The sequence below is a fragment of the Dermacentor albipictus genome, chromosome 10 (genome assembly GCF_038994185.2).
Source record: "Dermacentor albipictus isolate Rhodes 1998 colony chromosome 10, USDA_Dalb.pri_finalv2, whole genome shotgun sequence".
Classification (NCBI taxonomy): Eukaryota; Metazoa; Arthropoda; class Arachnida; order Ixodida; family Ixodidae; genus Dermacentor; species Dermacentor albipictus.
In genome coordinates this window covers 56,887,469-56,915,460 of record NC_091830.1, presented here as the reverse complement: position 1 = coordinate 56,915,460, position 27,992 = coordinate 56,887,469, and the positions used below count along the sequence as shown (strand labels likewise).

Genomic DNA, 27,992 nt, shown 5'->3' with positions numbered 1-27,992 from the left:
TCATGCTAGACTGGTGAACTGCAACGTCCTTATGTAGATACTGTAAATAAACCCATATTCTTCGTTCTCAGTGAGAAGCAGTCCTTTCCTTCAACAACGTCCTCAGCGTGGATAAGTTGAAGAACGGCATGGGCCACCTACTATCTAATTCATGCCCGACTCTAATCTTGGCAACTGGTTACGAGTGGTGGGACTGACCTCCCAATCCTTACACTGTGTATTGTCACGTGGTGAGTGAGTGAGTGAAGAAACTTTATTGCATGTGTGGCGAGGACGCCAACATGTCGTTAACTCGGCTATTCCCACGTCGGGACCGGCAGGTCTAGCCCACCGGCCCGGTGGCGGGCCCGCCGGACAGCCAAGATTGCTTTTGTAGAGCGGGGCTACGCAGAAGCGAGTCCCACTCCTCCTTAATGAACTTGGGGTATGTCGACCAGCACTCCCAGAGCATGTGCGCTAGAGTGGAGGTCTGCCCGCAGGAGGGGCAGGCGTCGTCGCGATACACGTCCGGGTAAGCCTCGTGAAGAACGGACAGACACGGATACATGAAGCTGCTCATGAAGCGATGAAGCTTGCTCAGTCTCATTGCTTGATCTGTTGGAGGATGGCTGCTGCTCTGGCCTTGCATCTGCTCTCGTTATGGACGGGATGGGCGTTTCGAGGCACAGGGGCCACTTCGAACTTGTCTCGAATGCATCTGGCAATCGGGGTACTGACCATAGGGAATGCCGAAGGTGGTAACCCAGCTCTTGGAGGATGTGTTTACCTGCCGCTGTGGTGCTCAGGCGAGTGAGTAGCGCGCATTCTTGGGCTTCGACAATCTCTCGGCACTGTTATGCACCCCCAGATTGAGGAGATCCTCGGTATGGGTTCTGATGAGTAGCCGGAGAGCCCTCTTGACCACTTTGCGGATGAGAGCGTTGAGGTTGTGTCGCTCCGCTATGAGCCATTTGTGCATCGAAATTGTGTACCTAAAGTGACATAGTACGAAGGCATTGATAAGCCTGAGAATATTGTTTTCTTTCATTTCTCGGTGCCGCTTTGCTATTTTGCGAACTAGGCGGAAAGCGCTGTCCATCTTTGCGATGATCTTGCGTCGAGCCGTTCCGTTCCCGCGGTACAATTCCACAAAAATACCCAGGACCCGAATAACGTCGACCCTGGGTATCATCCCCCCCCCCCCCCCGTCACAAGTGCGAAGCCTGATGCTGCTTTCAGAGACTGGCTTCCAATCTTTGGGTCTGCCACCCTTCTGTTTTCTGCAAAGCAGAAGCTCCGATTTGGCGGGGGAGCATCGATGTCCGGTGGGGTGGAGATACTCCTTTATCAGGTCGATCGCCTCCTGCATGAATGTTTTTACTCTGCCCTCGCAGCCGCTGGAGCACCATAAGGTGAGGTCGTCGGCGTATATGATGTGCTTGACGCCTTCTACGCGTGCCAACCTCTCCGAAAAACCAATCATACACATGGTAAACAGTGTGGGTGAGATGACGGCGCCCTAAGGAGTGCCCCGCCCTCCGAGGGGCACATCGTTGTAGCGGAAATCCCCAATGCGAAGCTCGGCCTTCCTGTCCGTTAGAAAATAGCTGACGTAGCTATTGAACCTGCAACCGAAAACCAGGTCTGAAATGGTCTTTACGATGAAGCTGTGGAGCACGTTGTCGAAAGCTTTCTCGAGGTCCAGAGTGAGCAAGCCTTGACGTCTCTGGAATGGCCATCCATAATCTGATGCTGTATTAGCTTCATTGCATCCTGCACTGAGAGTCCGGTGCGGAAGCCCATCATGTTGTACGTGTAAACCTCGTTGTCTTCGAGGTACCCGTTGACCCTGTTGAGGACGACATGCTCCATGACCTTGCTGAAGCAGCAGGTTAGAGAAATCGGCCTGATGTTCTCTATGTTCGGGGCCCTGCCGGGCTTGGGAATGAGCACCGTGCAGGCCATCTTCCATACTGCAGGAACAACGCCGTTATTCCAGGACTCGTTGATTTTGTCAGTCAGAAAGACGATCGACGTGTCCTCGAGGTTTCTCAATATTCTGTTGGTGACTCCGTCTGGACCCGGCACAGACTTGCGGTTGAGTGCGAAGATGGCCTGTCTGACTTCGGCAACGGCGAAGTCTTCGTCGAGCTCGGGGCGTGGAGGGCCTCGGTAGTCCTGGAGCTGGGTCACTGGATCTCCGTGGCGGCGGACGGGTAAGTACTTCTGTACGAAGTTTGAGACGAGCTCATCGACCGTGTGATACCTGGTGGCTTCGTGAAGGGACCGGGCCCACGTATCCCTCTGATTTGACTTTGAGCCGCTTTGGTCGAGAAGGTGCTTCAGCATACCCCAGGATTCGCTGTTGCGCATTTGTCCTTCGATGGATTCGCAGAGCTCGTCCCAATGCTGTTGGCATAGCACCTTGCAGTGGTCATCGATGACCTTGTTGAGCTCCGACATCTTTTTTCGAAGTCTGCGATTGAGCCTTTTACCCTTCCATCGGCGGAGCAAGGAGTTTTTGGCCTCGATCATGTGGGTAAATCCGCTGTCCATCTGCTCGACGTCGAGATTGGTTTCCACGTTCTTGGTAGCATCGGTTTCCACTTTCTTGGTAGCCGCGGAAGCGTTGTTCCAGACGCCTTCGCACCACTCTTCGAGAGTGCTGGTTGCCCTGGCTCTGCCGGGTACTTCGCAAATCTTGCGAAAGCGGTCCCAATCGATAAACGTGAATTCCTTGATCCTACTCCGGGACACCTTGAAGTTGGTCTCGAGAATGTAGCGGTCGCTGCCGAACTCTATGGCTTTGTACTCCCAGCCCACGTCCTCAACGTTCCTGACGAACTCAAGGTCGGCTGTCGAGTACCGGGTGACGGAGTTGCCGATGCGCGTAGGAAAATTCTTGTCAGTGACCAGAGTGAGGTCCATCACGCTGGAGTATTGCCACAGAATGCGCCCCTTGGTAGTGTCGTAAACTGACCCCAGATACTGTATGGTTCGTTCAAGTCAACGACGACGACCAAGGGTCCAGGGCCGGCCAAGTCGGTCGCTTTCTTGAGGATGGTCTTGAACCACTGGTGCGAGTTCCTGGGGTTGCTGTAGATATTGAGGGCGAACACGCTGTTTCTGCACTGATTATGCTGTGGTACGTGGAGCAGGAACTCTCACATGACATATTACTTTCTACCACTCGCCTGCTTGAGTTCGTGGGTGAGATGAGACAGCCTTTTATCAATCAAGGTGCAAATCCCTCGCCCCCCCCGGGCAGGCCCGACTCGACCCTGTAGCCCTGGAGCGAGGCGGCGGAGACTAATGTTTCCTGAGAGCAATGACTTCAGGTTTGTCAGCGAATTGTCTGAAGAACTGCTGCAGAGCGGCTTTTTTGCTAGAATACACCCTGCAGTTCCATTGCTAAATGCGAAAACTCTCTTTGGACCTATCCATTATAGCGGGCCGGATGGACTACCACCTAACGGGTAGTTAGGGCTGCGCAAAGACTGGGTCCTCCTGTCGCCGCTCTGGTTGGATACTGAAGTCTAGCTTCCTTTAGTATGGCTTTAGTATGGCTTTAGCTTCAGCCATTCGCGCCTCAATGGCGTCGATGCGATCAGCGAGAGCTCCAAGGCCCATGTTGGGGTCTCCGAGTGTAACCTGTATTTGACGAACGTTATGGGTGAGACAACTGAAGCTAGCAGTGACCTGTTTGAGGCCATCTACCAGCCCAATGAGAGTTTGCTGAATCTCGCTCACTTCTACGGACAACGCTCCCGATTCACCTGTTTGTTTTACTACTGGTCTGCGTTTGGAGGACGTCACAGTACTATCTACTGGGGCTGGGACTGGAGTCTTTGTGGCCCTGCCTGGCGCACCGTTATCCGACGCATTCGAAACCAGTTTCCGAATCTCTGCCATTTCGTTAACTAGCCTCTTGATCGTGCTCTTGAGGTCGTCGTTCTTTTTGCCTAAGCGAATGACTTCCGCGTCCCTAGCTTGCTCTAGGTGCGGGCAGATACGAGGTGCCTGAGCAGCTTCAATATTGGCACCGGGCTTGGTACGTGCCAGATCGGCCCAAAGGAGGGTCGGCTGCTTCCCCAAATGTGTGGAGGCGGGCGGAGGTCCAGATGCTGGCTGGGTTGTGCAACCCAGGCGCCCCCTGGAAATGTATCTGGATCTGGATTGGACTCGGGATCTTGACATCGACCCGGGCCTGGACACGGAGCGGCTCCTGGTGCACCCCTGGAGTGGCCGCGAGACCTGGGGAGGTCCAGGTCCCTTGGGCCGGGATGGGCGGCGACCGTATTGGTGTTCAGGCGAGGCTTGCCGGGCTTGATTCTTGATTCCGGGCTTGATTCGCGCCCTCCATGGGCGGGAAATGTTCGGCGTTGAGGGCGTGGGAGCATTTCCCCGTCAGCGCCTGACGAGATAAGGCGTCTGAAATCGTCGCTTGCACTCCTTCGCGGCGGTAAGGTGGTCGCCACCGCACAGCGTGCATTTGAGATCGCACCTATGCTTGCGAAATAAAGTGCACCTGACGATAGTGCCGCCATACCCCTTTGGTGTACCCCTAGAACAGGACCACCATGGTGCCGGTGTTCTTGATTTTTTTGGCGCCCAGCGCCGTGGGATTTCTCGGGTTGACGAGTTTTTCGGTGATACGCGCGGGCCCGTCGGTAAGGGAGACGCCTCGGATGACGCCCTTGCACGTGTAGTGGGGGGCGGACTCGTAAGCGCTCACCTCGAAACGTTGACCGTCGACGGAGATGCCCTCGATGCCAACGTAGCGTGAAGCGTTGTCCCTGCTTGGTGTGGTGATCACCATTAAGTTTTCTTGAAAGTTGGGACACATCGTGTCGGTGTCTCGCGACGCCGAATCGAGTGTGGCAGTCTGCTATATCGCGTCGGCGACTGCGGTAGGTCTGCACTTGCTGATACACAGGCCTCCCCTGGGCCGGACGACGATCTTTGCCTCTTCCTCGGTCATCAGAGGCATCCTGGCCCCTCGAATGATCTTGCTTTTAATGCCCGCGCGGTCAAAGAACACAGTAGTAATACTGTGAAAGGCAAAACTAGCTTTTAGTAGGCGAGCCTGTGCCCACAAAACTGGCTACACTTAAACACAGCGAGAGCGGCGAACACAGTCGGCGATCGTCGAAAATCATAGCGGGTCATGCGCGTCGCCTTTTGTACATCAATCACCGAACGGTCCAGACTAATCGCTGGGACCCGCGTGACTTCCGCAAAGTTCTACATTATTCGCGTCACGCACGCATGCAATCAGTTTTCACAAGGTTCGGTCACAGACAGCGAATGGAACCATCGATATCATTTCAGAAACTTCCGATACATGCAGGCGCGTACTGGATTTGCAGTACGCGCCTCCATTTGCATGCTGGCGCGATAGCATTTGTTAGGCGGTGAAACGTGTCGCCCGATAAAGACAAGTACACGTGTCAATACCCACCACTTAAAAAGCATCGACCCGATGCTGCAAACAAATGAAAGTAATAAAGAAAACCACTCATAGCAAAGAAAACAATTAAGGAAGTTGGTCAGCGTGCGTAAAAGGGCTTCAAACGCACTACGTGGACCACTTCAGATCGTGCACCGCGCCGCTGTGACTGCGAAATGCTGTCTTGCACGACCTCATAGTCCAGTTCAACAACACGTCGGTTTATCTTGTAGTGTTCGAAGTAACATCGCAATAGTTTCTCACTGAGTCCTCGTCGACGTAATAGGGTCCAAACCCAAACACGGCAACCGAGCTGGTACTCGACGAAATGGCGTCGGAGGTGGTACTGTCGGCAGTCGGTACGCTGCTGGTTCTTGATCCGTAGGCGGGTGAGCTGTCGGGCTTCTTCGGCACGCTGGAAATAGGCAGCGACGTCAAGATTCTCCTCCTCAGGCATGTGCGGCAGCATGGCGTCGAGCGTCGTCGTCAGGTTCCTGCCGTAAACCAGCTTAAACGGCGTGATATGTGTTGTTTCTTGCACCGCCGTGTTCTAAGCGAAGGTTACTTACGGCTGGACAGCATCCTAAGTCTTGTGTTCAACGTCGACGTACATTGCTAGCATGTCTTCGAAGGTTTTATCCAGGCGCTCCGTAATATCATTCGTCTGTGGGTGGTAGCCAGTTGTCCTCCCGCGCCTTGTCTGACTGTACGGAAGAATGGCTTGGGTGCGCTCCGCTGTAAAGGCCGTTCCTCTGTCGGTAATGAGGCCTTCTGGGGCGCCATGTCGCAGTAGAAGGCTTCTGACGAAACATTTTGCCACTTCGACTGCGCTGCCTTTCGGCAGAGCTTTAGTTTCAGCGAAGCGGATGAGGCACTCTGTCGCCACGATGATCCCCATATTTCTGGATGTTGACGTCGGATACGGTCCCAACAAGTCCATCCCGATCTGCTGAAAAGGTAGGCAAGGAGGTTTGACCGGCTGTAGTAATCCGGCTGGCCTACTGGGTGGTGCCTTGCGTCACTGACAGTCTCCGCATGTCTTGACGTAACGGGCAGCGTCGGCGGTTAGGCGTGGCCAGTAATATCTTTCTTGTGCCCTCGATAGCGTCCGGGAGAAGCCGAGGTGTCCGGTGGTCGGATCGTCATGTAGGGCGCGCAGTACTTCTGGATGCAGCGCCGACGGAACAACAAGAAGGTAGTTAGCGCGGACTTGTGAGAAGTTCTTCTTCACGAGTAGATTGTTTTGAAGCGTGAAGGAAGATAATTCGCGCTTAAATGCCCTGGCGACAACGCCGGTGCGCCCTTCCAAATATTCGACGAGGCCTTTTAGCTACGGGTCTGCTCGTTGCTGTTCAGCGAAGTCTTCGGCGCTTATCATTCCAAGGAAGGCGTCGTTATTCTCGCCAACTTCCGGCGGTGGATCAATCGGGATCGGAGTCTTTTTGTCTGGACTTGTAGGTTACAGTGATGTCGTATTCTTGTAGTCTGAGGCTCCACCTCGCGAGTCGTCCTGAAGGATCCTTTATATACGCTAGCAAACACCACGTGTGATGATCCCTGACGACTTTGAGTTGCCTGCCATAAAGATAAGGGCTAAATTTAGCTGTAGCCCAAACGATGGCGAAGCATTCTTTTTCGGTCGTGTAATAGTTGCCTGCCCCTTTCGACAGTGGCCAGTCAGCGTAAACTATCACCTCTTCGACTCTGTTTCTCCTCTGGACTAGAACGGCACCGAAACCTAGACTACTGGCGTCAGTATGGATTTCTGTATCAGCGTACTCGTCGAAGTGCGGAAGTACCGGCGGCGACTGCATGCATCAGCCTGCGGCGTTTCCCACTTGAACACAACATCGCATTTAGCTAGACGTGTCAACGGCTGAGCGATGCGTGAAAAGTCCTTGACGAAGCGCCTGTAGTAGGCACACATGCCAAGGAACCTACGCACTGCCTACTTGTCGATGGGTTGCAGGAACTGTGCGATGGCAGCTGTCTTTTGCGGGTCTGGACGGACACCAGATTTGCTGATTACGTGGCCTAGGAACAGAAGCTCATCGTAAGCGCCATTTTTCCGGCTTCAGAGTAAGCCCTGCTGACTTAATGACCTCTAGTACTGTCGCAGGCCGCCTGAGGTGATTGTCGAAATTTCCGGCGAAAACGACGACGTCATCCAAGTAAACGAGACAGGTCTGCCACTTCAATCCTGCTAAAATCGTGTCATTCACGCGCTGGAACGTTGCAGGCGCCGAGCACAGTCCGAATGGCATAACCTTGAACTCATAGAGGCCGCCTGGGGTGATGAAGGCCGTCTTTTCGCGGTCTCTTTCGTCGACTTCCATTTGCCAATAGCTAGACTTGAGGTCCGTCAACGAGAAGTATTTAACGCTGCAGAGCCGATCCAATGCGTCGTCTATTTGTGTAAGGGGGCATACGTCCTTCTTCGTGATCTTGTTCAGACGGTGATAATCGACACAGAAACGTAGTGTTTTGTCCTTTTTCTTCACCAAGACTACAGGAGATGCCCACGGGCTTTTGTACGGCTGCATGATGGCCTCTCGGAGCATTTCGACGACTTGGTGCCTTATAGCCTCACGTTTTCGAGTAGAAACTCGATAACGGCTCTGGCGAAGTTGTCGAGCACACTCTTCGGTTATTATGCGATGCTTTGCGACTGGCGAGATTAGAATCCTTGATGACGTCGAAAAGCACTCTTTTTATCGTCGAAGTAAGCTTCTCAGCTGCTGTTGCTTAGTCATGGGGAGACTTGGATTTATGTCGAAGTCTGGTTCGGGAAGTAGGGTCGTCGGGGTGCATGCTGCAGAAACCGAAAGGACAAACACATTGCTGGTTTCCAAAATATCCTCGATGTATGCAATCGTCGTGCCCTTGTTGATGTGCTTGAACTCCTGGCTGAAGTTTGACCGCAACACTTTCGTGTTTCCTCCGTGCAGTCGAGCGATTCCTCTGGCAACGCAAATTTCACGGTCGAGCAGCAGACGTTTGTCGCCTTCGATGACGCCTTCCACGTCAGCGGGTATTTCGGTGCCGACCGAAATAACAGTGCTCGAGGGAGGCGGGATGTGCACATCATTTTCGAGAACACTCAAGGCATTGTGACTACGACAGCTCTCCGGCGGTATGGCTTGATCTTGCGACATAATTATCGATTTTGATTTCAGGTCTATGATTGCGCCGTATTGGTTCAGAAAATCCGTGCCGAGAATGACGTCTCGTGAACTCTGTTGGAGGACCATGAAGGTGTCAGGGTAAGTCCGGTCATGAACGGTTATTCTTGCCGTGCAGATTCCAGTCGGCGTAATGAGGTGTCCTCCAGCGGTTCGAATTTGAGGGCCTTCCCATGCAGTTTTAACTTTCTTCAACTGGGCGGCGATGTGTCCACTCATTACGGAGTATTCGGCCCCTGTGTCAACTAAGGCGGTAACTGCGTGGCCGTGGAGAAGCACGTTGAAGTCGGTGGTTCTTTGTCTGGCGTTCCAGTTAGGTCTTGGCGTCGGATCACTGCTGCGTCGCGTTGAACTGAAGCTGGAACGTCGCGTCGTCAGGTCATCTTTCGTCGTCGTATTCTTTGCTTACAGACTTCGTCGGGATGGCAGCGTGTCGTTATGTCGTCGAGGTAGTTTCTTCGGTCTCTTCTTCGGCGGTGGAGGATCTTCGTCAGTTCGACGAACAGCAACCGCACCTCCATCAGTTGCTGCTTTTAGTTTTCCGGATATGGGCTCGCTGACCGGCCCCGGACTGGGCCAGTGTATCGTCGGCGCTGCGCCGACAGGTAGCGGCCTGGTGATGGCGAACGCGACGGTCGTCGAGAGCTCCGCTGAGTAGCGGCGAGGTAGTCGGCGATATGGCGAGAGTGATATCGCGATGTCACCTTGCTGCGGGCGCGGAGCGTTGACGGCGAAACCTCACAGCCCCATCTCCCGGTATGGCCATCGTCTATAGACGTGACACGCTTCTCCGCAGTGGTAGCAGAGGGGCGGTGGTCAAGAGCACGCGAAACGTCTATCTTCCTCGGGTAGCTGCGCTGGGCGACGGGTTGGCTGGCCGTGACGGTGCTGGTCGACGGAATTGCGGTGTTACAGGGCCTTGGCGCGGACTTGGAGGGGGACCTGGACGGTGGGCGACAGCGGTGTAGGTCATCGCCGGCTGCTGAGGCTGCGGAAATTCCGAGGCTACTCCTAGTTGTTGCAGCTGCTCACGTACAGCGTCGGCAATCGAAGCCACTTGGTGCTGTGATGATGGGAACAGCTTCTGTATCTCCTCCCGCACGACCACTCCGATAGTCTCGCGCAGGTCGTCGGTGGCCAGTGACGGAACTCCGGCGTAGTTTGTGGAGTTCTTGCAGTGGTCGAATTGTCGGTTTCGCATCTCGAGTGCCTTCTCGATGCTAGTGGCCTCGCGAAGAAGCTCGTCGACGGTCTTCGTAGGGCTTCGTACCATTCTGGCAAAACGTTCCTCTTTCACACCACGTATGAGTAAGCGAACTTTCTTCTCCTCGGGCACTTCAGGGTCGGCGTGGCGGAATAGACGGCTCATTTCCTCCGCGAATATCACGGTTGTCTCAATAGGTAGCTGCACCCGGGTTTCTAATAGCGCTTGAGGCAGGACACAAGATGCAGGTGAAGGTTAAAGAACACCAGGTGGTCCAAATTTTTGGGGTCTCCGCTACGGCATGCCTCATAATGAAGTCGTAGTTTTGGCACGTAAAAATGCATATTTCAACACAATATGCCAGAATAATATTTCCCACCAAAGCCACTAATAAAGACGCAGCCTTCTGGGCGAGTCATTCAGATATGCGCTGGGTATATAGTTTCAGCCCGGCGTAAATTCAGTCGGCTCAGAACGTCGCCCTTTGGTGAGTCTCGCTCTGTTATTGTTCGTCCTGATGAGGTGGTCGAGCACGGCAAAAGGGCCATCATAGTGCGCCACTAATTTGTGTGTTCACAAACCGCATTTCCTTGCTGGGGTCGCCAACTAGACCAAAAAACTAGCTGTACAGATGACACCAAAGCGGCAGCAATTGTATCGTGTCTGTGATTATTCATGGGAAGCTAGCGTGCGTAGACGAGCAAGCCGACGAGCCTCTTCATCACGAGAGGATGTGGCTGTAGCAAGTCGTCGGGTGCCATGCCGGATGGGAAGCGTACGTCATAAACGAAATAATTTCCTTCCAATTCCTATGATTTGATGCGAGAAAAATTTGTAAGCATAAGCATTCGGCAGGCACGTTCTGTAAGCACATGTGTTTGTGAATGGTAAATCATGGAATGCCAGAAGGTAGGAGCTCACAAGAGTAGGAGCTTATCTGCAGTGAACTGCAGTCAAGGCCCACGGTCACTGACTAACACTGGAGGCTGCCCTTGGCGGGGAATTATGAAGCGAATGAAGAAAAGAGAGAGGGCAGCATTGGCTGCCGTGTCGCAGTAACATGTATTGCGGTCAACGCACACCGCTATCCAGTTTTCACCCGCGGTAGCTCGTGGGAAAGGCCAGCTTGCTCAAAAGGGGAGGTTGGAGGCAGCACAGGTTGGAGTCGACTGGCAGGATGTTTGCTCGCGAGTTTATGCCACATACACGTAGTGCTGCTGGCAACGTATTGTTGGCTTATATGACGCATTTTCGCCAATACGAGCGTTCTCGAGCCCGGTACAGAGACAGCGCTGGTCCCGGGAGGATTGAGGTGGGGTCTTCGCGCATGATGCGTACAGCAAAAGGACGAAGGCTCACCGGCCCCACCAATCTTATGGATGCATCAGTTGTTTCTGTAGAGTAAACCTTCGCGGACGCGAAAACCACGTGCAAGGGCAAAATATCGCGTTGCGGAAGAACATGGCTGAAACTTGGGTACTTCAGCTTCTGAACCTTGAACCCATCGCTGTCGGGAAAACAAAGCACGTGCCAGGGAAGCAAGATTGTGTAGAAACGTAGTCAGCGTCACAGTTTGTGGAACCAATTCACATACTTGAAAGGCAGTCAGCGTCAGCATGGCGCCATCCAGCCTTGTACGACACAGCGAAATCTTACTCGTGAAATTTACTGGCCAAGCGCGAAAGCCGTCTAGATGGATCACAAAAGTTCATGAGCCAGCACATTGAGTGGTGGTCCGTGACAACTGTGACGTGTCGGCCGTAGAAGTACGAAGAAAGCCTTTGAACCACGATGAATGCAATTTATTTGGGAGGCAAAATATTCGTCCCAAGGTCTCTTTGAGAGTTCAGCGCAAGGTAGTTGAGGACTTCTTTAAAAAACTGACATCTGCTTATGAAAACAAGAATTGTGTTTAGGTAAGCGGTTCCTTAAGTGTACGAGCAATTTGTGAGCGCTGGTATGAAAATTAGAGGCAACAGCTCCGTCCCTAGTTGTTGTATGCCTGTTCGGAACTTACACAAAGCAAGAAGAGTGTTATTAGCTCAAGCGAATAGTGGAAATAAGAACTTTGTCAGAGCCATGATATTTAGGACCATTATGTTCCAGGGCCATTCCTAGAGCATATGTAAGGTTATATTACTATCCATCACTTGATTTTCACTACTATGAGTATTATAGATTTTTAAAAATTGGATGTGCCTTAGCTCTGGTTAAACCTAGTGGAGTAGCGATAGCTAAAACCCCAGCTGCGCTTATGCTTCGCTTGTAGTTAGACATGTTATTAATCTTAGTGCTGGCCTACTTCTCACCATCGATAGTGCGGCCTCATCTATGGCGGCAGCGACGCGAGCTTTCCCCTTCTATACTCCCGTTTATCACAGCTGCGAAGCGAGGGGTGTGACGTCATACAGAGGGCGCAGCGAGCGCCCAATGGCAAGAGCGGTGGCCGCGTGGCGTCCGCGACGAGCCGAATAATTGGAGGATCGAGGGCTCTGGTGTCACATCACAGTGCGACCACGGCTCAAAGTGCGGCGACGGCGAAGCGGCGAAAACCTGGCGTAATATGGCTATCGCTAGAAAAGGAAGAATGTCTTGAGACTGACGTTACAGCTGAAGTCAATGAGGAGTGTGCTACGGTTTTCAAAGGTTGACATGGTCATTTTCATAACTGCACTCAATCCAAATCTTCTCTAAACGCTTAAGGCATGGATGTTTTTAATCTGCAGCCCCCTTGAACCACTCTTGTAGAAAAAAAAGCAAGGAGTGAAATTACCATGTAATCAAGCATTGTTAACACATTTCGACAACAAAAAGACACCTACCGATGGGTGGGGTGGAAGATATCTGTTGTGGGGTGGTTGGCATTGGGTGCTTTGCTGCCGAGGGACGCGGATTTGCGAGTGGGTCGCTGTTGATGTCGGCATCCGTGCCATCGACGGTGCTGCCACCACCAACTGCGGAGAAACAGGCCACAATGGGTCGCATATTGTAATATAACAAAGGTTTCGGCTCCATTTGCCCTCTCTAGCCCCACGTGACTACGATGTTTGACATTTTTGCTATTGGGTCGAGCAAAGACGAATGGTATTGCCTGAGATTAAACAGTTACATAATCCCTGAAGAGGAATGAAGGAAACGCTCTCAGAATTTAGGCCGTGAGTCCGAGTTCGGCTTATACAAAAAGCGACATGCGCGGTATAGTGGAAGCCGCTGAGCCACCACTGGCACAGACGGCTTTAAATACATGATGAGAGCCTTTAGTACGGTCGCCATTGCACCGAGCGACTATCTCATTAGGACATTTTGATGTAATTGTGGTATTTCAGTTTTCAATGCCGAGGGAGTTTATTATCTAGCATAGGGACATGCAGTAATAAAGGGCCTTGTTCTGTACGCTATACGACGAGTTCCAGACGGGCACATAAGGCAGTACTTCTAGGTAAATCGTTCCTTGTGCGTAACGTATGGACTCGTGTGTGCTCCGAACTGCCAATCATGGCGTATGTTCAGCTACAAGATATTGCGGCAAAAGTCAGTAGAACTACTCTCATAAAGGGTCGCTGTGTGTAGCCACCTTGCATATTCAAGGCAGCTGGCGTGGAATGCTTACTATGTGTGCATAAACGGCACTGAGAAGATTGCGATTCCTTATAAAATATTGGGATTGATGTCACGTGAGTTGATGTGCTTCAGCTGTATGAGCGCCCAAGTTAAGTCTTGTCATGTTATAGCGCAAGTAGCTTTAATTGCAGCTTCAGGTTTCGACAATTCAACATCTCCTGTAGGTCCAAGATATTTGCAGTATACGCTAAAGCGAAGCTGGCGTGAAGCGGTTATTTAATTCCCGTAACCTGTTCATGCTCGGCAACGTGATTTGAAGCAAGATGTTATTTACCTGCTCGGTAAATTATTGATACGGCAAAGCCCCCACCAAAATGGCTCACGTTATCCTCGCCACTGCGGATTACACTATATCCCAAATCAGGCCAATTTTAATAACGCCATCTCGAAAATTAGCCCATTTTACAATGAAGATTTTTAGCGCCAGCCCATATAATGCGGCAGGAAGCCGACCGAGAAGCGCGGCAGTGCCCCGCAAAAAGGGCATAAAAAGTTTTGATTTGATAAAGAACTTAGGCGCTCAAAATCACATATAAGGTTCACTCATGATATTCAGGTCCTCTTGTTTTACTGCGCGTTTTTGTAGAGAGCAGAGCAAGCCAACTTCAGATCTGTAGGGGTTGCACAGATTGGGAAACGGTTAAAGCAAATTCGGCATAACATCGCAGTCGCAGGCATGACCTATTCGGCAACACAAGGAAAACGACATCACTCAGGAGGTTTCGTATAGCGTATGACCCAGCTAATGGAGGCCGTGCTGTTGTAAAAAAAAGGGGGGGGGGCGCTACAAGACACGATGATGGGACCAACAGCGTTTGATTAGTAGTCGCCCTGCGCACGCTGTTCAATTTTTCGCGTTATTGATGTTTGGCTAAATAGTCAAATTTACGCGTCCAAATATAAAATAACTTGCACAAATGCGTAAGCTGCAACGTCAAATTGTGCATCGCATTCGAAAACAACACGTTCGTCAACTTCGAACTGACTACATTTTCTCCGATTTCTTTTTTCCCTGTAACCGGAAAACCATGCGGTGGCGTTAAACGAAAAAGCCAAGGAAACGCTCCCCAAAAGGGTTTCAAACAACCAACGTTACGCAACGGTTGACTCGCGACCCCCTCCCCCCCCCCCCCAAAAAAAAAGCCACAAATCGACGGCGTATGCATTTGCTTGTGATATTATACTCAGGGAAAACTTTCTGTGGTATGGAGGGGAAGGCACAGCGGCGGAGGTTCCGCACATATGTTACCGTCCCAAGTAGTCCGACAGACTTTGGCAAGGGTTTTTGGGCTCAAGGAGCAGACGCTGTATCAAAGCAGATTCAACAAGCGACTCTGCTGCGCTATCCTACATCCGGAAGGGATACCTTGCAAATTAAGTTGACTTCAACACTCAGTGATGGAATTTTTTTCTTGTGTAGCTGTTTTAAAGAAAGTCTTTATGTTTTTTCTTTACCAGTTTAAACTACCGCGGATGAAGGTTCGAGAATAATTCTTGGAGCGTTCTCGTTTCTGTGCGATTTGCCTCCGTAGCTTTGTCTTAATCGCCAAAGAAATTTTTTCGCGAGTGTACGTGTATCACACCGCCTATAGAGGTTCACTGACGGCCATCTAGCGGGCGCTTCCGAAAGTATTATTGCAATGTAGTGGCCGACAACCCTTTACAACAAGGATGGGAGAAGTTAGGGGCCGCGTTTTTGTCTTCGTTCCGATGTCACACCGCTGATTCAGCGTTGACAGCTGCAGGAAAGACGCAGACTTATATAAGCTCGAACATGTGCACAGTGCAACCTGACATGAAGAAAATCTTGTTTGCATACGTCCCATACAGGTCCAGCGCACAATTGTAACGAAGCCCCGTTACAGAAAGTATAGCTCGTGTAAAGCAGCCACATCGTTTTATTGACTAAGAAACTGTCTCAATCGTTATGTTGTTTAGTTTTCGCTTCCCCTAACACTGTTTGTGTACTTCAACAACAAGCACACGCCTTTGATGCAAACATATATCACTCCACACGGCTCGATGCCGGCGCATATTTTAGTGATCTTGCTACCGATGAATACACGATGAATACCGATGTATTCACCGAACTCTGGGGAAATAAAAACTCGGAGTTAGCGCTGCATCGTCCTTCCAATTCTGCTGCTTACGTCGTCGTTCCCACTGCAGTTATGCAATCTGAAAGTTCCTTAGTGACCTGCCTAGAGACGTGCAAAGCTGAAGTCCTAAACTTATGACAACATTTTTCTAATATTAAGGAAGAAGGAAGCCACACAATACATTTAAAGGCGGAGAAGCACCGTCAAGGCCAGGTATTGTTCTAAGGGTCACACGCATTACACTGCTACGCCGCGAGAGATAACAAGAAAAAATCACTGCAATATACAAATCCCAACAGGCACTACTCGTAGCAAGTCTGCTCAAACACCATCAAGGTATAATGACTTCACAATCACGATGACAGCTTTTCTCCCAAAATTGAAGCGCTATACCATAGGTCGCACCTAACCGCAATTCTCGCCCTAAACATGCCTTTCTTCTAAAGCATTTCCAAAGCAACTACAGTATCGAAGCTTTCCTAGCGTGAAAAAGATGAAGATGTTAAAGAAGGACTTGAAAGTAAATATTCATAAAAATCTGCAAGTGAAGCGCAAATGGCTGGACTCGATGGAGGGTTAGTACCAGCTTTTAGCGTTTCACTTGATGTATGTCATCGTAACTAGGCCGTATTTCTACTCAACCTCCTGAATAAAATTTTCCCTACACAATATGAGGCTAAGTGCCCATGATGCGGAGAGAAGCCAGATCTGTACCACATATCACGGGCCTGTCAAAATATTGAGTCCCCAACTATCTATAAAATTAAAAACCCGAGTGCGGAACAGTGGGAGATTATGCTTTCCAGCGTAAGCTTGAACGGCCAAAAGCGCCTAGTAGAGCGAGCTCGCGGGTTGGCTATACTCAGTGGAGCCTTGGACTAGGGCACCAACCCTGTGATTGCAGATAGAAGAATCCATCAGAAAATGGAAGACGCCGTCTGAAGCCGCGAAGATCTCTTTTCTAGAGCCCAATAAATGTTTTCCGATCCGATCCGATCTACTCGTCTCAAATTGCGACAAAACATAGCGTTATGCAAGCCCCTGAATAACGAGGCCAGGCGAGTACGCGGTACTTGCGCATGAAGCCACTATTAGCAATTCAACATGCGCGATAGCACGCATAACTTGGACTTAAAAACATCAATGATGTGATAGCTGGCGCGAAGATAGGACGGGCCGCGTTAAACCACCAAAATTAGCCCTTGCAAGTCTGAGGTTCTTACACACAAACCACGATGCCTTCCTACAGTAATGCTTGCTAGCAGCAAGAGCAACACGGTAAGGAAGCGGCCAACGGTAGAGACGGCAAGCGCCATTCAGAACGTAGGTGAAATGCCTTTAATCCGGATGCTGCATTGCAGACAAACTCAGTCAATAATACATGGGCAGGACGGGATCATCTTCATCGCCTACCCATGTAAACATGATGAAGTGAAACAAACACCCATATGACATAAAATGCGCGATAGAAATTATTTTTAGAAATGGCGATTCAGTACTGACACATACAGCTGCCGCTGATGAGACCTGTTGAGAAATGGTTAGAACAGTGTCACATTAGATTTAAAGCCGCGGTAAAGAACCCCAGGTGGTCGAAATGGCGGACGCAGAAAATTATAAATTTTTAAGAACTGTGTCACCCCTTGTCATGGGAGATATTTGACGACATGTCCATACAACAGTTGTTTGCTTATAATTTGTCTTAAAGCTTCGGCCACCACAGACTTGTGACGTCTGTCGTTTCTTTCCCTTCAATAGGGTGAATGAAGCAGAGAAGGACGAGCGCCGAGAAGACAACGGGAGGCAGCTGCCTTCTTTCCGGGCGAACTTAGCAAGGTCGCCACCAGGGGCGCATCCGTGGACCCGCATTACGCACCTAGTTAACAGTCATGGCTTGTTTCTGATCCTTTTTTGCGCTTGAGTCGTATATATTCTCGTAGCCTCGTAGTCTCAGATGCGCACTCATTATTTTTCTTTCTGTGGGCTTAACTATAGGAGAGGCACTAGTTGAACATCGAACCAAGTTTCGGCGGCGGTTGAGGCAAGCAACTCCCGCTGATCTCGGGGGACATATACTAAATAGTTGGCTGTACTTTAATGTACCATCTCCTGCAACACACAGCCGCCGAAGTACACTGTACTAGATGTTAAAAGCGTGATCAGGTGTGGCATACGCCATGCATTGGTGTGGGGTTCAAGCGTGGAAACGTCGCGCCAGTCCATGCGACAGCAAAGCCATCGCCAACATCCGTCGTTCACCCAGGACTGCGGTTATCAGTTACAGTAGTTGTGCGCTGCTCGCGTGGGCATCCAAGTTCACGTTGTTTGTGATTGTTCCTAGTTTTTCGAATTTAGGTGAGCCATTCGTTTACAGCAAACACTCGATTTTCCCCGATTTAATTTAGCTTGAAGTCCAGACTTCGATTGTGGCCGGAATATTGTAATCCACGCCTAATAATATACTAAAGTAATGAAGTCTCTTTATTCGCTTAATTATTTGAATATTTATTCATTTTAATAACGAGTATTCCGTTTATTGGGGAACATTTTTCATTTATTCACTAATTTATTGATTTTGAATGTGCGCTCGTGTCTTTCGAGACCCCGGCAGCCGCATCTCGATGGGGGCAAACAAAAAAACACCAGCGCCCCGTGCATTGTGCGCACGTGAAAGGTCACCTGTCAGAACTTTTCCGGAGGATGCATGATAATCACGCGTGCCTCGTAATCCAGTCATGGTTTTGGTACTAAAACCACAGTAACCACACAATAATTGTGTGTTTCACATAAAACAACCGCGTAATTAGTTATGTATTCCTTTTGTAATTAAGTATTGTTGCTATACTGAAAACCTTGTTCCATCAAGAGACTTTCCATATAAACTAAGCAACCAGATTACATAATTTTGATTTATTTTTGATGTTGTGTCGGCCTAGCAAATCTTTTTACCCTTTCAATGAACCTGTACTTGTTGGCCAACTTTCTTGAGCTCTTCGTCCATCCTGTGTCCACAATGTTTTGTTAGAGATACCTGTCCTCTCAAGGCGCCCAATTATCTTGATCGATGTTCCTGAGTCTTGCTTCGAAACAAATATTGATCTGCACTTCTCTGACTGGCGAAACCCATGTCATCTTGCACCAGTTTGTCGGTACAAAAACGAAAACGAAAGAATACAATTATATTAACCTCAATGAAAACGTAACCCAAACGGTATTTATTATGTTGTTTTGGTATGAAGCCGAAATATCTTTATCGGTTTTGGGTTCAGACGGAAAGTCGACAATCCGAAACAACCGACTCAGGTAACCTCAGCATTAGGGCGCATCCCATGGATCCGCATAAGCGCGTACCTCAGGCAGGGATAACGCGAGCGATAGCCGGTGAAGCGTCCACGTATCTCAGCATGCCGTCCGGCGCACTAGCAGATCGTCATCGTAGAAAAGCCAAGAGGTTATCGTTTTGTTTCCTACGGGCACAGCGCTTTGTTACCGAAGCTTCATGCTTCATTTATACTCGTTGAACCTCGTTTCATCGGAATAGCGGCCTCGCAATTCGGTGAGTACACTCGGTGACGTGCTGCTTGCGAAATCATGCTCAGCGCCTTGCGTCAATCCACTGAACATAATCTCAGAATTCATAATTGACTTATTGAGAAAATAAATTGAGAAACGGACCATTTTTCGGTAGAATGAATTGAGAGCTAGTAGGCGAAACATTTCATACCGACATGCCATCCTGCAATGTCTCATTTGTGATTTTGCCGTGGGCTCCTAAAGGCAACCGGCGTAGCGATCTATGGTTTCCAACCACGAGAAGATAAGCGATTTTAAACGCAAAATTGCATTTGCAAACGTTAGCGCGGGCACCATTACTGCTTTCCAGATTTCACGCATCACCTCATAATTATTGTGGCCCCTAAGTATTCCGTTTCTATATTGCTACATTCTGCTTCCCCTTTATTTCAAAGTTATCGTGTGTGGGGGCTTGAGTACGTCTTTCTTTCGCTATCTATTGGCTGGAGTATATTTTTTATTGCTTGACTGTGGCTGTAGCTGACTGTTGAACGATACCATGTAATTACTCTTCCCCTAAATAAAGATCCCAATTCCCATTATCTGTGCTAAACATAAGTCCAAAATTTATCGCTTCATTACCACCAAGGAGGTTAAAGAAAAACTGCTAGAGTGGAAGTTCCCGTAGCCTCTTGCAACAAAATGTGAAGCCAATACTTGCACTTTCTCGACCTGTACTAGGGCCTTGTCGGGTGGTCTCCGCTTACAGATTAAGGGATTTGGCTCTGTTATTGTAATGCTCGGCTAACTAGAAAGTAAAAGCTGGTTGTTTTCAACGAAAATAATAAGTTCTGAATATTGATGACGTTCTTCTCAACACAATATGCAGGTGCAGGTTAAAGAACCCAAGGTGGTCCAAATTTTTGGCGTCCCCCGCTACGGCATGCCTAATAATGAAGTCGTAGATTTGGCGCGTAAAATTGCATAATTCAACACAATATGCCAGAATAATAACATTTCACACCAAAGCCACTAATACAGACGCAGCCTTCTGGGCGAGTCATTCAGATTTGCGCTGGGTATATAGTTTCAGCCCGGCGTAAATTCAGTCGGGCCAGAACGTCGCCCTTTGGTGAGTCTCGCTCTGGTATAGTTCATCCTGATAAGGTGGTCGAGCACGGCAAAAGGTCCATCATAGTGCGCCACTAATTTATGTGTTCACAGACCGCGTTTCCTTGCTGGTGTCGCCAACTAGACCAAAAAACTAGCTTTACAGATGACACGGCAGCGGCAGCTGTTGTATCGTGTCTGTGATTATTCATGCGAAGCTAGCGTGCGTAGACGAGCAAGCCGACAAGCCTCTTCATCACGACAGCATGTCTCTGCCATAAAATGATCGCCAGTATAGTCGACACAGCGAGGGTGGTGTCTAGTGTGAAACGAGACGGTGGCGTATACAGAAGAAAGAGTGGGCTGTAGCAAGTCGTTGGGTGCCATGCGGGATGCGAAGCGTGCATCATAAACAAAATAATTCCATTCTATTTCCTATGATTTGATGCGACATAGATTTTTAAGCATAAGCGTTCGGCTGCCATGTTCTGTAAGCACATGTGTTTGTGAATGGTAAAGCATGGAATGTCAGAAGGTAGAAGCTCACAAAAGTAGGAGCTTATCTGCAGTGAACTGCAGCCAGGGCCCACGGTCGCTGACTAACACTGGAGGCTGCCCTTGACGGGGAATTACGAAGCGAATGAAGAAAAGATAGAGGGCAGCATTTGCTGCCGTGTCGCAGTAACATGTATTGCAGTCAACGCACACCGCTATCCAGTTTTCACCCGCGGTAGCTCGTGGGAAAGGCCAGCTTGCTCAAAAGGGGAGGTTGGAGGCAGCACAGGTTGGAGTTAACTGGCAGGATGTTTGTTCGCGAGTTTATGCCACTGAAACGTAGTGCTGCTGGCAACGTATTGTTGGCTTGTATGACACATTTTCGCCAATAAGAGCGTTCTCGAGCCCGGTACAGAGACAGCGCTGGTCCCGGGAGGATTGAGGTGGGATGATCGCGCATGATGCGTACAGCAAAAGGACGAAGGCTCTCCGGACCCACCAATCTTATGCATGCATCCGTTGTAGTGTAGTTTTTTTTTTTGTAGAGTAAACCTTCGCGGACGCGAAAACAACGTGCAAGGGCAGCATATCGCGTTGCGGAAGAACATGGCCTAAACTTGGGGCCCTATAACGTAAAACTATTCCAATATGTTTCTATTCCAATTTCCTGACGTCAAATTTGCGTAACCACCGACGCAAGCACCGGGCGGTCACCCATAGGGTTGTCTGAACAGACCAATCAAACGCTCTCCTCGTTCATAGGAGGTCCCTTTTCTCTGCTTGAAAAACGAATAACATTGCCTACACTGAGCGGCTTGTTGTATCTAATTGGCTGACAAGAGGCGAGGAGAACGCTCAAGCGGAGAGGGATTCACTAGGGCAGAGCCAGTGCACTGAAAACCGATAACCGGATGAAGAGGGTGGTGCCGGCGTCTGCGATTGGTCGGCTTTCCCTTACTTAGCTTGTGGTGGCTGGTCGAAAATCGCGGCGGCATGCAACGGAAGCTTAAGAATGACGCTAAAATTGACCCTCAGCAAAGCAGAGTTGGCAGAATGAGGTAGTAAACGTGTCGAAAGTGCTTGAAAACGTTACACGGTCACGCAAGAAGTTTTATTATACGCAAATACACCCATGCTCTCCGGCAGGTGCGAGTAGCCAGCGTCTCAGCGATCGGAGGCAGCTATCTTTTATTCCTTTCGGAACGGGGCAGCCTGCGGCTATTCCGAAAAAAATTCAGTTTTGTTCGGCATATTAATGCATCTTTATCGCGTACACGTCACTTTGACGCGGTGAGTTCGTGCGGTTTTGTGACGCCGCGTGACAGGCAGGTGAAGTGGGTGCAGCCCGAAAACTTTTTACCAATAGCCGAGGGCTAATGGCGAAAAGGGGTCGAATCAGAAATAACTGTTTTTCTTTTTTCTGTCAAATCATGCATAATCAGTGTGCACACATCATATCAGATGGGGAGGTATTGCGGTTTTTGTAACGTCGCGTGACAGACAGGTGAAGTGGGGGGTGGTCGAAAAAAGTTTTTGACCAATCGCGGAGGGCTGATAGCAAAATTGGAATAGAAAAGTTTGGAATAGTTTTACGTTATAGCGCCCTTGGGTACTTCAGCTTCTGAACCTTGAACGCATCGCTGTCGGGAAAACAAAGCAGGTGCCAGGTAAGCAAGATAGTGTAGAAACGTAGTTAGCGTCACAGTTTGTGGAACCAATTCACATACTTGAAAGGCAGTCAGCGTCAGCATGGCGCCGTCCGGCCTTGTACGACACAGCGAAATCTTACTCGTTAAATTTACTGGCCTAGCGCGCAAGCCGTCTAGATGGATCACAAGAGTTCATGAGCCAGCACATTGAGTGGTGGTCCGTGACAACTGTGACGTGTCGGCCGTAGAAGTACGAAGAAAGCCTTTGAACCACGATGAATGCAATTTATTTGGGAGGCAAAATATTCGTCCCCAGGTCTCTTTGAGAGTTCAGCGCAAGGTGATTGAGGACCTCTTTAAAGAACTGACATCCGTTTATGAAAACAAGAATTGTGTTTAGGTAAGCGGTTTCTTAAGTGTACGAACAATCTGCGAGCAGTGGTATGAAAATTAGAGGCAACCGCTCCGTCCCGAGTTGTCATACGCCTGTTCGGAACTTACACAAAACAAGAAGAGTGATATTAGCTGAAGCGAATAGTGGAAATGAGAACTTTGTCAGAGCCATGATATTTAGGACCATTATGTTCCTGGGTCATTCCTAGAGCATGTTTTAAGTTACAGTACTATCCATCACTTGATTTTCACTACTATGAGCATTATTAGATTTTAATAAATTGGATGTGCCTTAGCTCTGAATAAACCTAGTGGAGTAGCGATAGCTAAAACCCCGGCTGCGCTTAGGCTTCGCTTCTAGTTAGACATGATATTAAACTTAGTGCTGGCCTACTTCTCACTATTGTTAGTGCGGCCTCATCTATGGCGGCAGCGACGCGAGCTCTCCCCTTCTATACTCCCGTTTATCACAGCTGTGGAGCGAGGGGTGTGACGTCATACAGAGGGCGAAACGAGCGCCCAATGGCAAGAGCGGTGGCCGCGTGGCGTCCGCCACTAGCCGAATAATTGGAGGATCGAGGGCTCTGATGTCACATCACAGTGCGAACACGGCTCAAAGTGCGGCGATGGCGAAGAGGCGAAAACCTGGCGTAATATGGCTATCGCTAAAAAAGGAAGAATGGCTTGAGACTGACGTTACAGCTGAAGTCAATGAGGAGTGTGCTATGGTTTTCAAAGGTGGACATGGTCATTTTCATAACTGCACTCAATCCAAATCTTCTCTAAACGCTTAAGGCATGGATGTCTTTAATCTGCAGCCCCCCTTGAACCACTCTTGTAAAAAAAAGCAAGGAGTGATACCATGTAATCAAGCATTGTTAACATATTTTGACAACAAAAAGACACCTACCAATGGCTGGGGTAGAAGATATCTGTTGTTGGGTGGCTGGAATTGGGTGCTTTGCTGCCGAGGGACGCGGATTTGCGAGGGGATCGCTGTTGATGTCGGCATCCGTGCCATCGACGGTGCTGCCACCACCAACTGCGGAGAAACAGGCCACAATGGGTCGCATATTGTAATATAACAAAGGTTTCGGCTCCATTTGCCCTCTCTAGCCCCACGTGACTACGATGTTTGACATTTTTGCTATTGGGTCGAGCAAAGACGAATGGTATTGCCTGAGATTAAACAGTTACATAATCCCTGAAGAGGAATGAAGGAAACGCTCTCAGAATTTAGGCCGTGAATCCGAGTTCGGCTTATCCAAAAAGCGACATGTGTGGTATAGTCGAAGTCGCCCAGCCACCACTGGCACAGACGGCTTTAAATACATGATGAGAGCCTTTAGTACGGTCGCCATTGCACCGAGCGACTATCTCATTAGGACATTTTGATGTAATTGTGGTATTTCAGTTTTCAATGCCGAGGGATTTTATTATCTAGCATAGGGACATGCAGTAATAAAGGGCCTTGTTCTGTACGCTATACGACGACTTCCAGATGGGCACATAAGGCAGTACTTCTAGGTAAATCGTTCTTTGTACGTAACGTATGGACTCGTGTATGCTCCGAACTTTCAATCATGGCGTATGTTCAGCTACAATATATTGCGGCAAAAGTCAGTAGAACTACTCTCATAAAGCGTCGCTGTGTGTAGCCACCTTGCATATTCAAGGCAGCTGGCGTGGAATGCTTACTATGTGTGCATAAATGGCACTGAGAAGATTGTGATTCCATATAAAATATTGGGATTGATGTCACGTGAATTGATGTGCTTCAGCTGTATGAGCGCCCAAGTTAAGTCTTGTCATGTAATAGCGCAAGTAGCTTTAATTGCAGCTTCAGGTTTCGACAATTCAACATCTCCTGTACGTCCAACTTATTTGCAGTATACGCTAAAGCGAAGCTGGCGTGAAGCGGTTAGTCAATTCCCGTAACCTGTTCATGCTCGGCAACGTGATTTGAAGAAAGATGTTACTTACCTGCTCGGTAAATTAGTGATACGGCGAAGCCCCCACCAACATGGCTAACGTTATCCTCGCCACTGCAGATTACACTATATCCCAAATCAGGCCACTTTTATTCACGCCATCTCGAAAATTAGCCAATTTTACAATGAGGATTTTTAGCGCCAGCCCACATAATGCGGCAAGACGCCGACCGAGTAGGCGCGGCAGTGCCGCGCAAAAAGAGCATAAAAAGTTTTGATTTGATAAAGAACTTAGGCGCTGAAAATCACATATAAGGTTCACTCATGATATTCAGGTCCTCTTGTTTTACTGCACATTTTTGTAGAGAGCAGAGCAAGCCAACTGCAGATCTGTAGGGGTTGCACAGATTGGGAAACGGTTAAAGCGAATTCGGCATAACATCGCCGTCGCAGGCATGACCTATTCGGCAACACAAGGAAAACGCCAATACTCAGGAGGTTTCGTATAGCGTGTGGCCCAGCTAATGGAGGCCGTGCTGTTGTAAAAAAAAAGGGTGGGGGGGGGGGGCTACAAGACACGATGATCGGACCAACAGCGATTCACTAGTAGTCGCCCTGCGCACGCTGTTCAATTTTTCGCGTTATTGATGTTTGGCTAACTAGTCAAATTCACGCATCCAAATATAAAATACCTTACACAAATGCGTAAGCTGCAATGTCAAATTGTGCATCGCCTTCGAAAACAACACGTTCGTCAACTTCGAACTGACTACATTTTCGCCAATTTCTTTTTTCCGTGTTTCAATGTGGTGGCGGTAAACAAAAAAGCCAAGGAAACGCTCCCAAAAAGGGTTTCAAACAACCAACGTTACTCAACGGTTGACTCGCGATCCCCCCAAAAAGCCACAAATCGACAGCGTATGTATTTGCTGGTGATATTATACTCAGGGAAAGCTTTCTGTGACATTGAGGGGAAGGCACAGCGGCGGAGGTTCCGCACATATGTTACCGTCCCAAGTAGTCCGACAGATTTTGGCAAGGGTTTTTGGGCTCAAGGAGCAGACGCTGTATCAAAGCAGATTCAACAAGCGACTCTGTTGCGATATAGTACACCCGGAAGGGATACCTCGCAAATTAGGTTGACTTCAACACTCGGTGATGGAATTTGTTTTTCTTGTGTAGCTGTTTTAAACAAAGTTCTTATGTTTTTTCTTTCCCAGTTTAAACTACCGCGGATGAAGGTTCTAGACTCATTCTTGGAGCGTTCTCGCTTCTGTGCGATTTGCCTCCGTAGCTTTGTCTTAATCGCCAAAGAAATTTTTTCGCGAGTATACGTGTATCGCACCGCCTATAGAGGTTCACTGACGGCCATCTAGCGGGCGCTTCCGAAAGTATTATTGCAATGTAGTGGCCGACAACCCTTTGCAACAAGGATGGGAGAAGTTAGGGGCCGCGACTTTGTCTTCCTTCCGATGTCACACCGCTGCTTCAGCGTTCACAGCTGCAGGAAAGACGCAGACTCATATAAGGTCGAACATGTGCACAGTGCAACCTTACATGAAGAAAATAATGTTTGCATACCTGCCATACGCGTCCAGCGCACAATTGTAACGAAGAACCGTTACCGAAAGTATAGCTCGTGTAAAGTAGCCACTTCGTTTTATTGACTAAGAAACTCCCTCAATCGTTATGTTGCTTAGTTTTCCCTAGCTCTAACACTGTTCCTGTACTTCAACAACAAGCACACGCCTTTCGTGCAAACTTATATCACTCCACACGGCTCGATGCTGGCGCATATTTTAGTGATCTTGCTACCGATGAATACACGATGAATACCGATGTATTCACCGAACTCGGGGTGAAATGAAAACTCGGAGTTAGCGCTGCATCGTCCTTCCAATTCTGCTGCTTACGTCGTCGTTGCCGCTGCAGTTATGCAATCTGAAATTTCCTTAGTGACCTGCCTGGAGACGTGCAAAGGTGAAGTCTTAAACTTATGACAACATTTTTCTAATATTAAGGAAAAAGGAAGCCACAGAATGCATTTAAAGGCAGAGAAGCACCGGCAAGGCCAGGTATTGTTTTATGGGTCGCAGGCATTACACTTCTACGCCGCGAAAGATAATAAGAAAGAAATCACTGCAATATACAAATCCGAAAAGGCACTAGTCGTGGCAAGTCTGCTCAAACACCATCAAGGTGTAATGACTTCACAAACACGACGACAGTTTTTCTCCCAAAATTGAAGCGCTATACCATAGGTCACACCTAACCGCAATCCTCGCCCTAAACCTGCCTGTCTTCTAAAACATTTCCAAAGCAACTATAGTATCGAAGTTATCCTCGCGTGAAAGAGATCAAGATGTTAAAGAAGCACTGGAAAGTAAATATTAGGAAAAATCTGCAAGTGAAACGCAAATAGCTGGACGCGATGGAGGGTTTGTACCAGCTTTCAGCGTTTCACTTGATGTATGTCAACGTAACTAGGCCGTATTTCTACTCGCCTCAAATTGCGACAAACCATAGCATTATGCAAGCCCCTGAATAACGAGGCCAGGCGAGTACGCGGTACTTGCGCATGAAGCCGCTATTAGCAATTCAACATGCGCGATAGCACGCACAACTTGGACCTAAAAACATCAATGATGAGTCAGCTGGAGCGAAGATAGGATGGGCCGCGTTAAACCACCAAAATTAGGCCTAGCAAGTCTGAGGATCTTCAACACAAACCACGATGCATTCCTACAATAATGCTTGCTAGCAGCAAGAGCAACACGGTAAGGAAGCGTCCAACGGTAGAGACGGCAAGCGCCATTCAGAACGTAGGTGAAATTATTTTAACCCGGATGCTGCATTGCAGACAAACTCAGTCAATAATACATGGGCAGGGCGTGATCATCTTCATCGCCAACCCATGTAAACATGATGAAGTGCAACAAACACCTATATGACATAATATGCGCGATAGAAATTATTTTTCGAAGTGGTGATTCATTACTGCCATATACAGCTGCCGCTAATGAGACCTGGAGAGAAATGGTTAGAACAGTGTCACCTTAGATTTAGGGCCGCGCTAAAGAACCCCAGGTGGTCGAAATGGTGGACGCAGAGCATTATAAATATTTGAGAACTGTGTCACCGCACGTTATGGGAGATATTTGACCACATGTCCATACAACAGCTGTTTTCTTATAATTTACCTTAAAGCTTCTGCCATCACAGACATGTGACGGCTGTCGTTTCTTTCCCTTCAAGAGCGTGAATCAAGCAGAGAAGGACGAGCGCCGAGAAGACAACGGGAGGCAGCTGCCTTCTTTCCGGAGTGAACTTAGCAATCTCGCCTCAAGGGGCGCATCCGTGGACCCGC

General features: G+C 49.0%; 1 protein-coding gene across 3 annotated transcripts in view; it reads right to left on the bottom strand.

Moving 5' to 3' along the window:
• Positions 1–27,992, bottom strand: part of LOC139050495 (uncharacterized) — a 167,028-nt gene that overhangs the window by 103,656 nt on the left and 35,380 nt on the right. For all 3 annotated transcript variants that reach the window (XM_070526939.1, XM_070526940.1, XM_070526941.1), the window contains exons 6-7: positions 23,605–23,736; positions 12,637–12,768 (exon numbers count right to left, since the gene is read on the bottom strand). In XM_070526939.1, the coding sequence (XP_070383040.1) occupies positions 12,637–12,768; positions 23,605–23,736 (264 nt within the window). The remainder of the gene's footprint in view (positions 1–12,636; positions 12,769–23,604; positions 23,737–27,992) is intronic.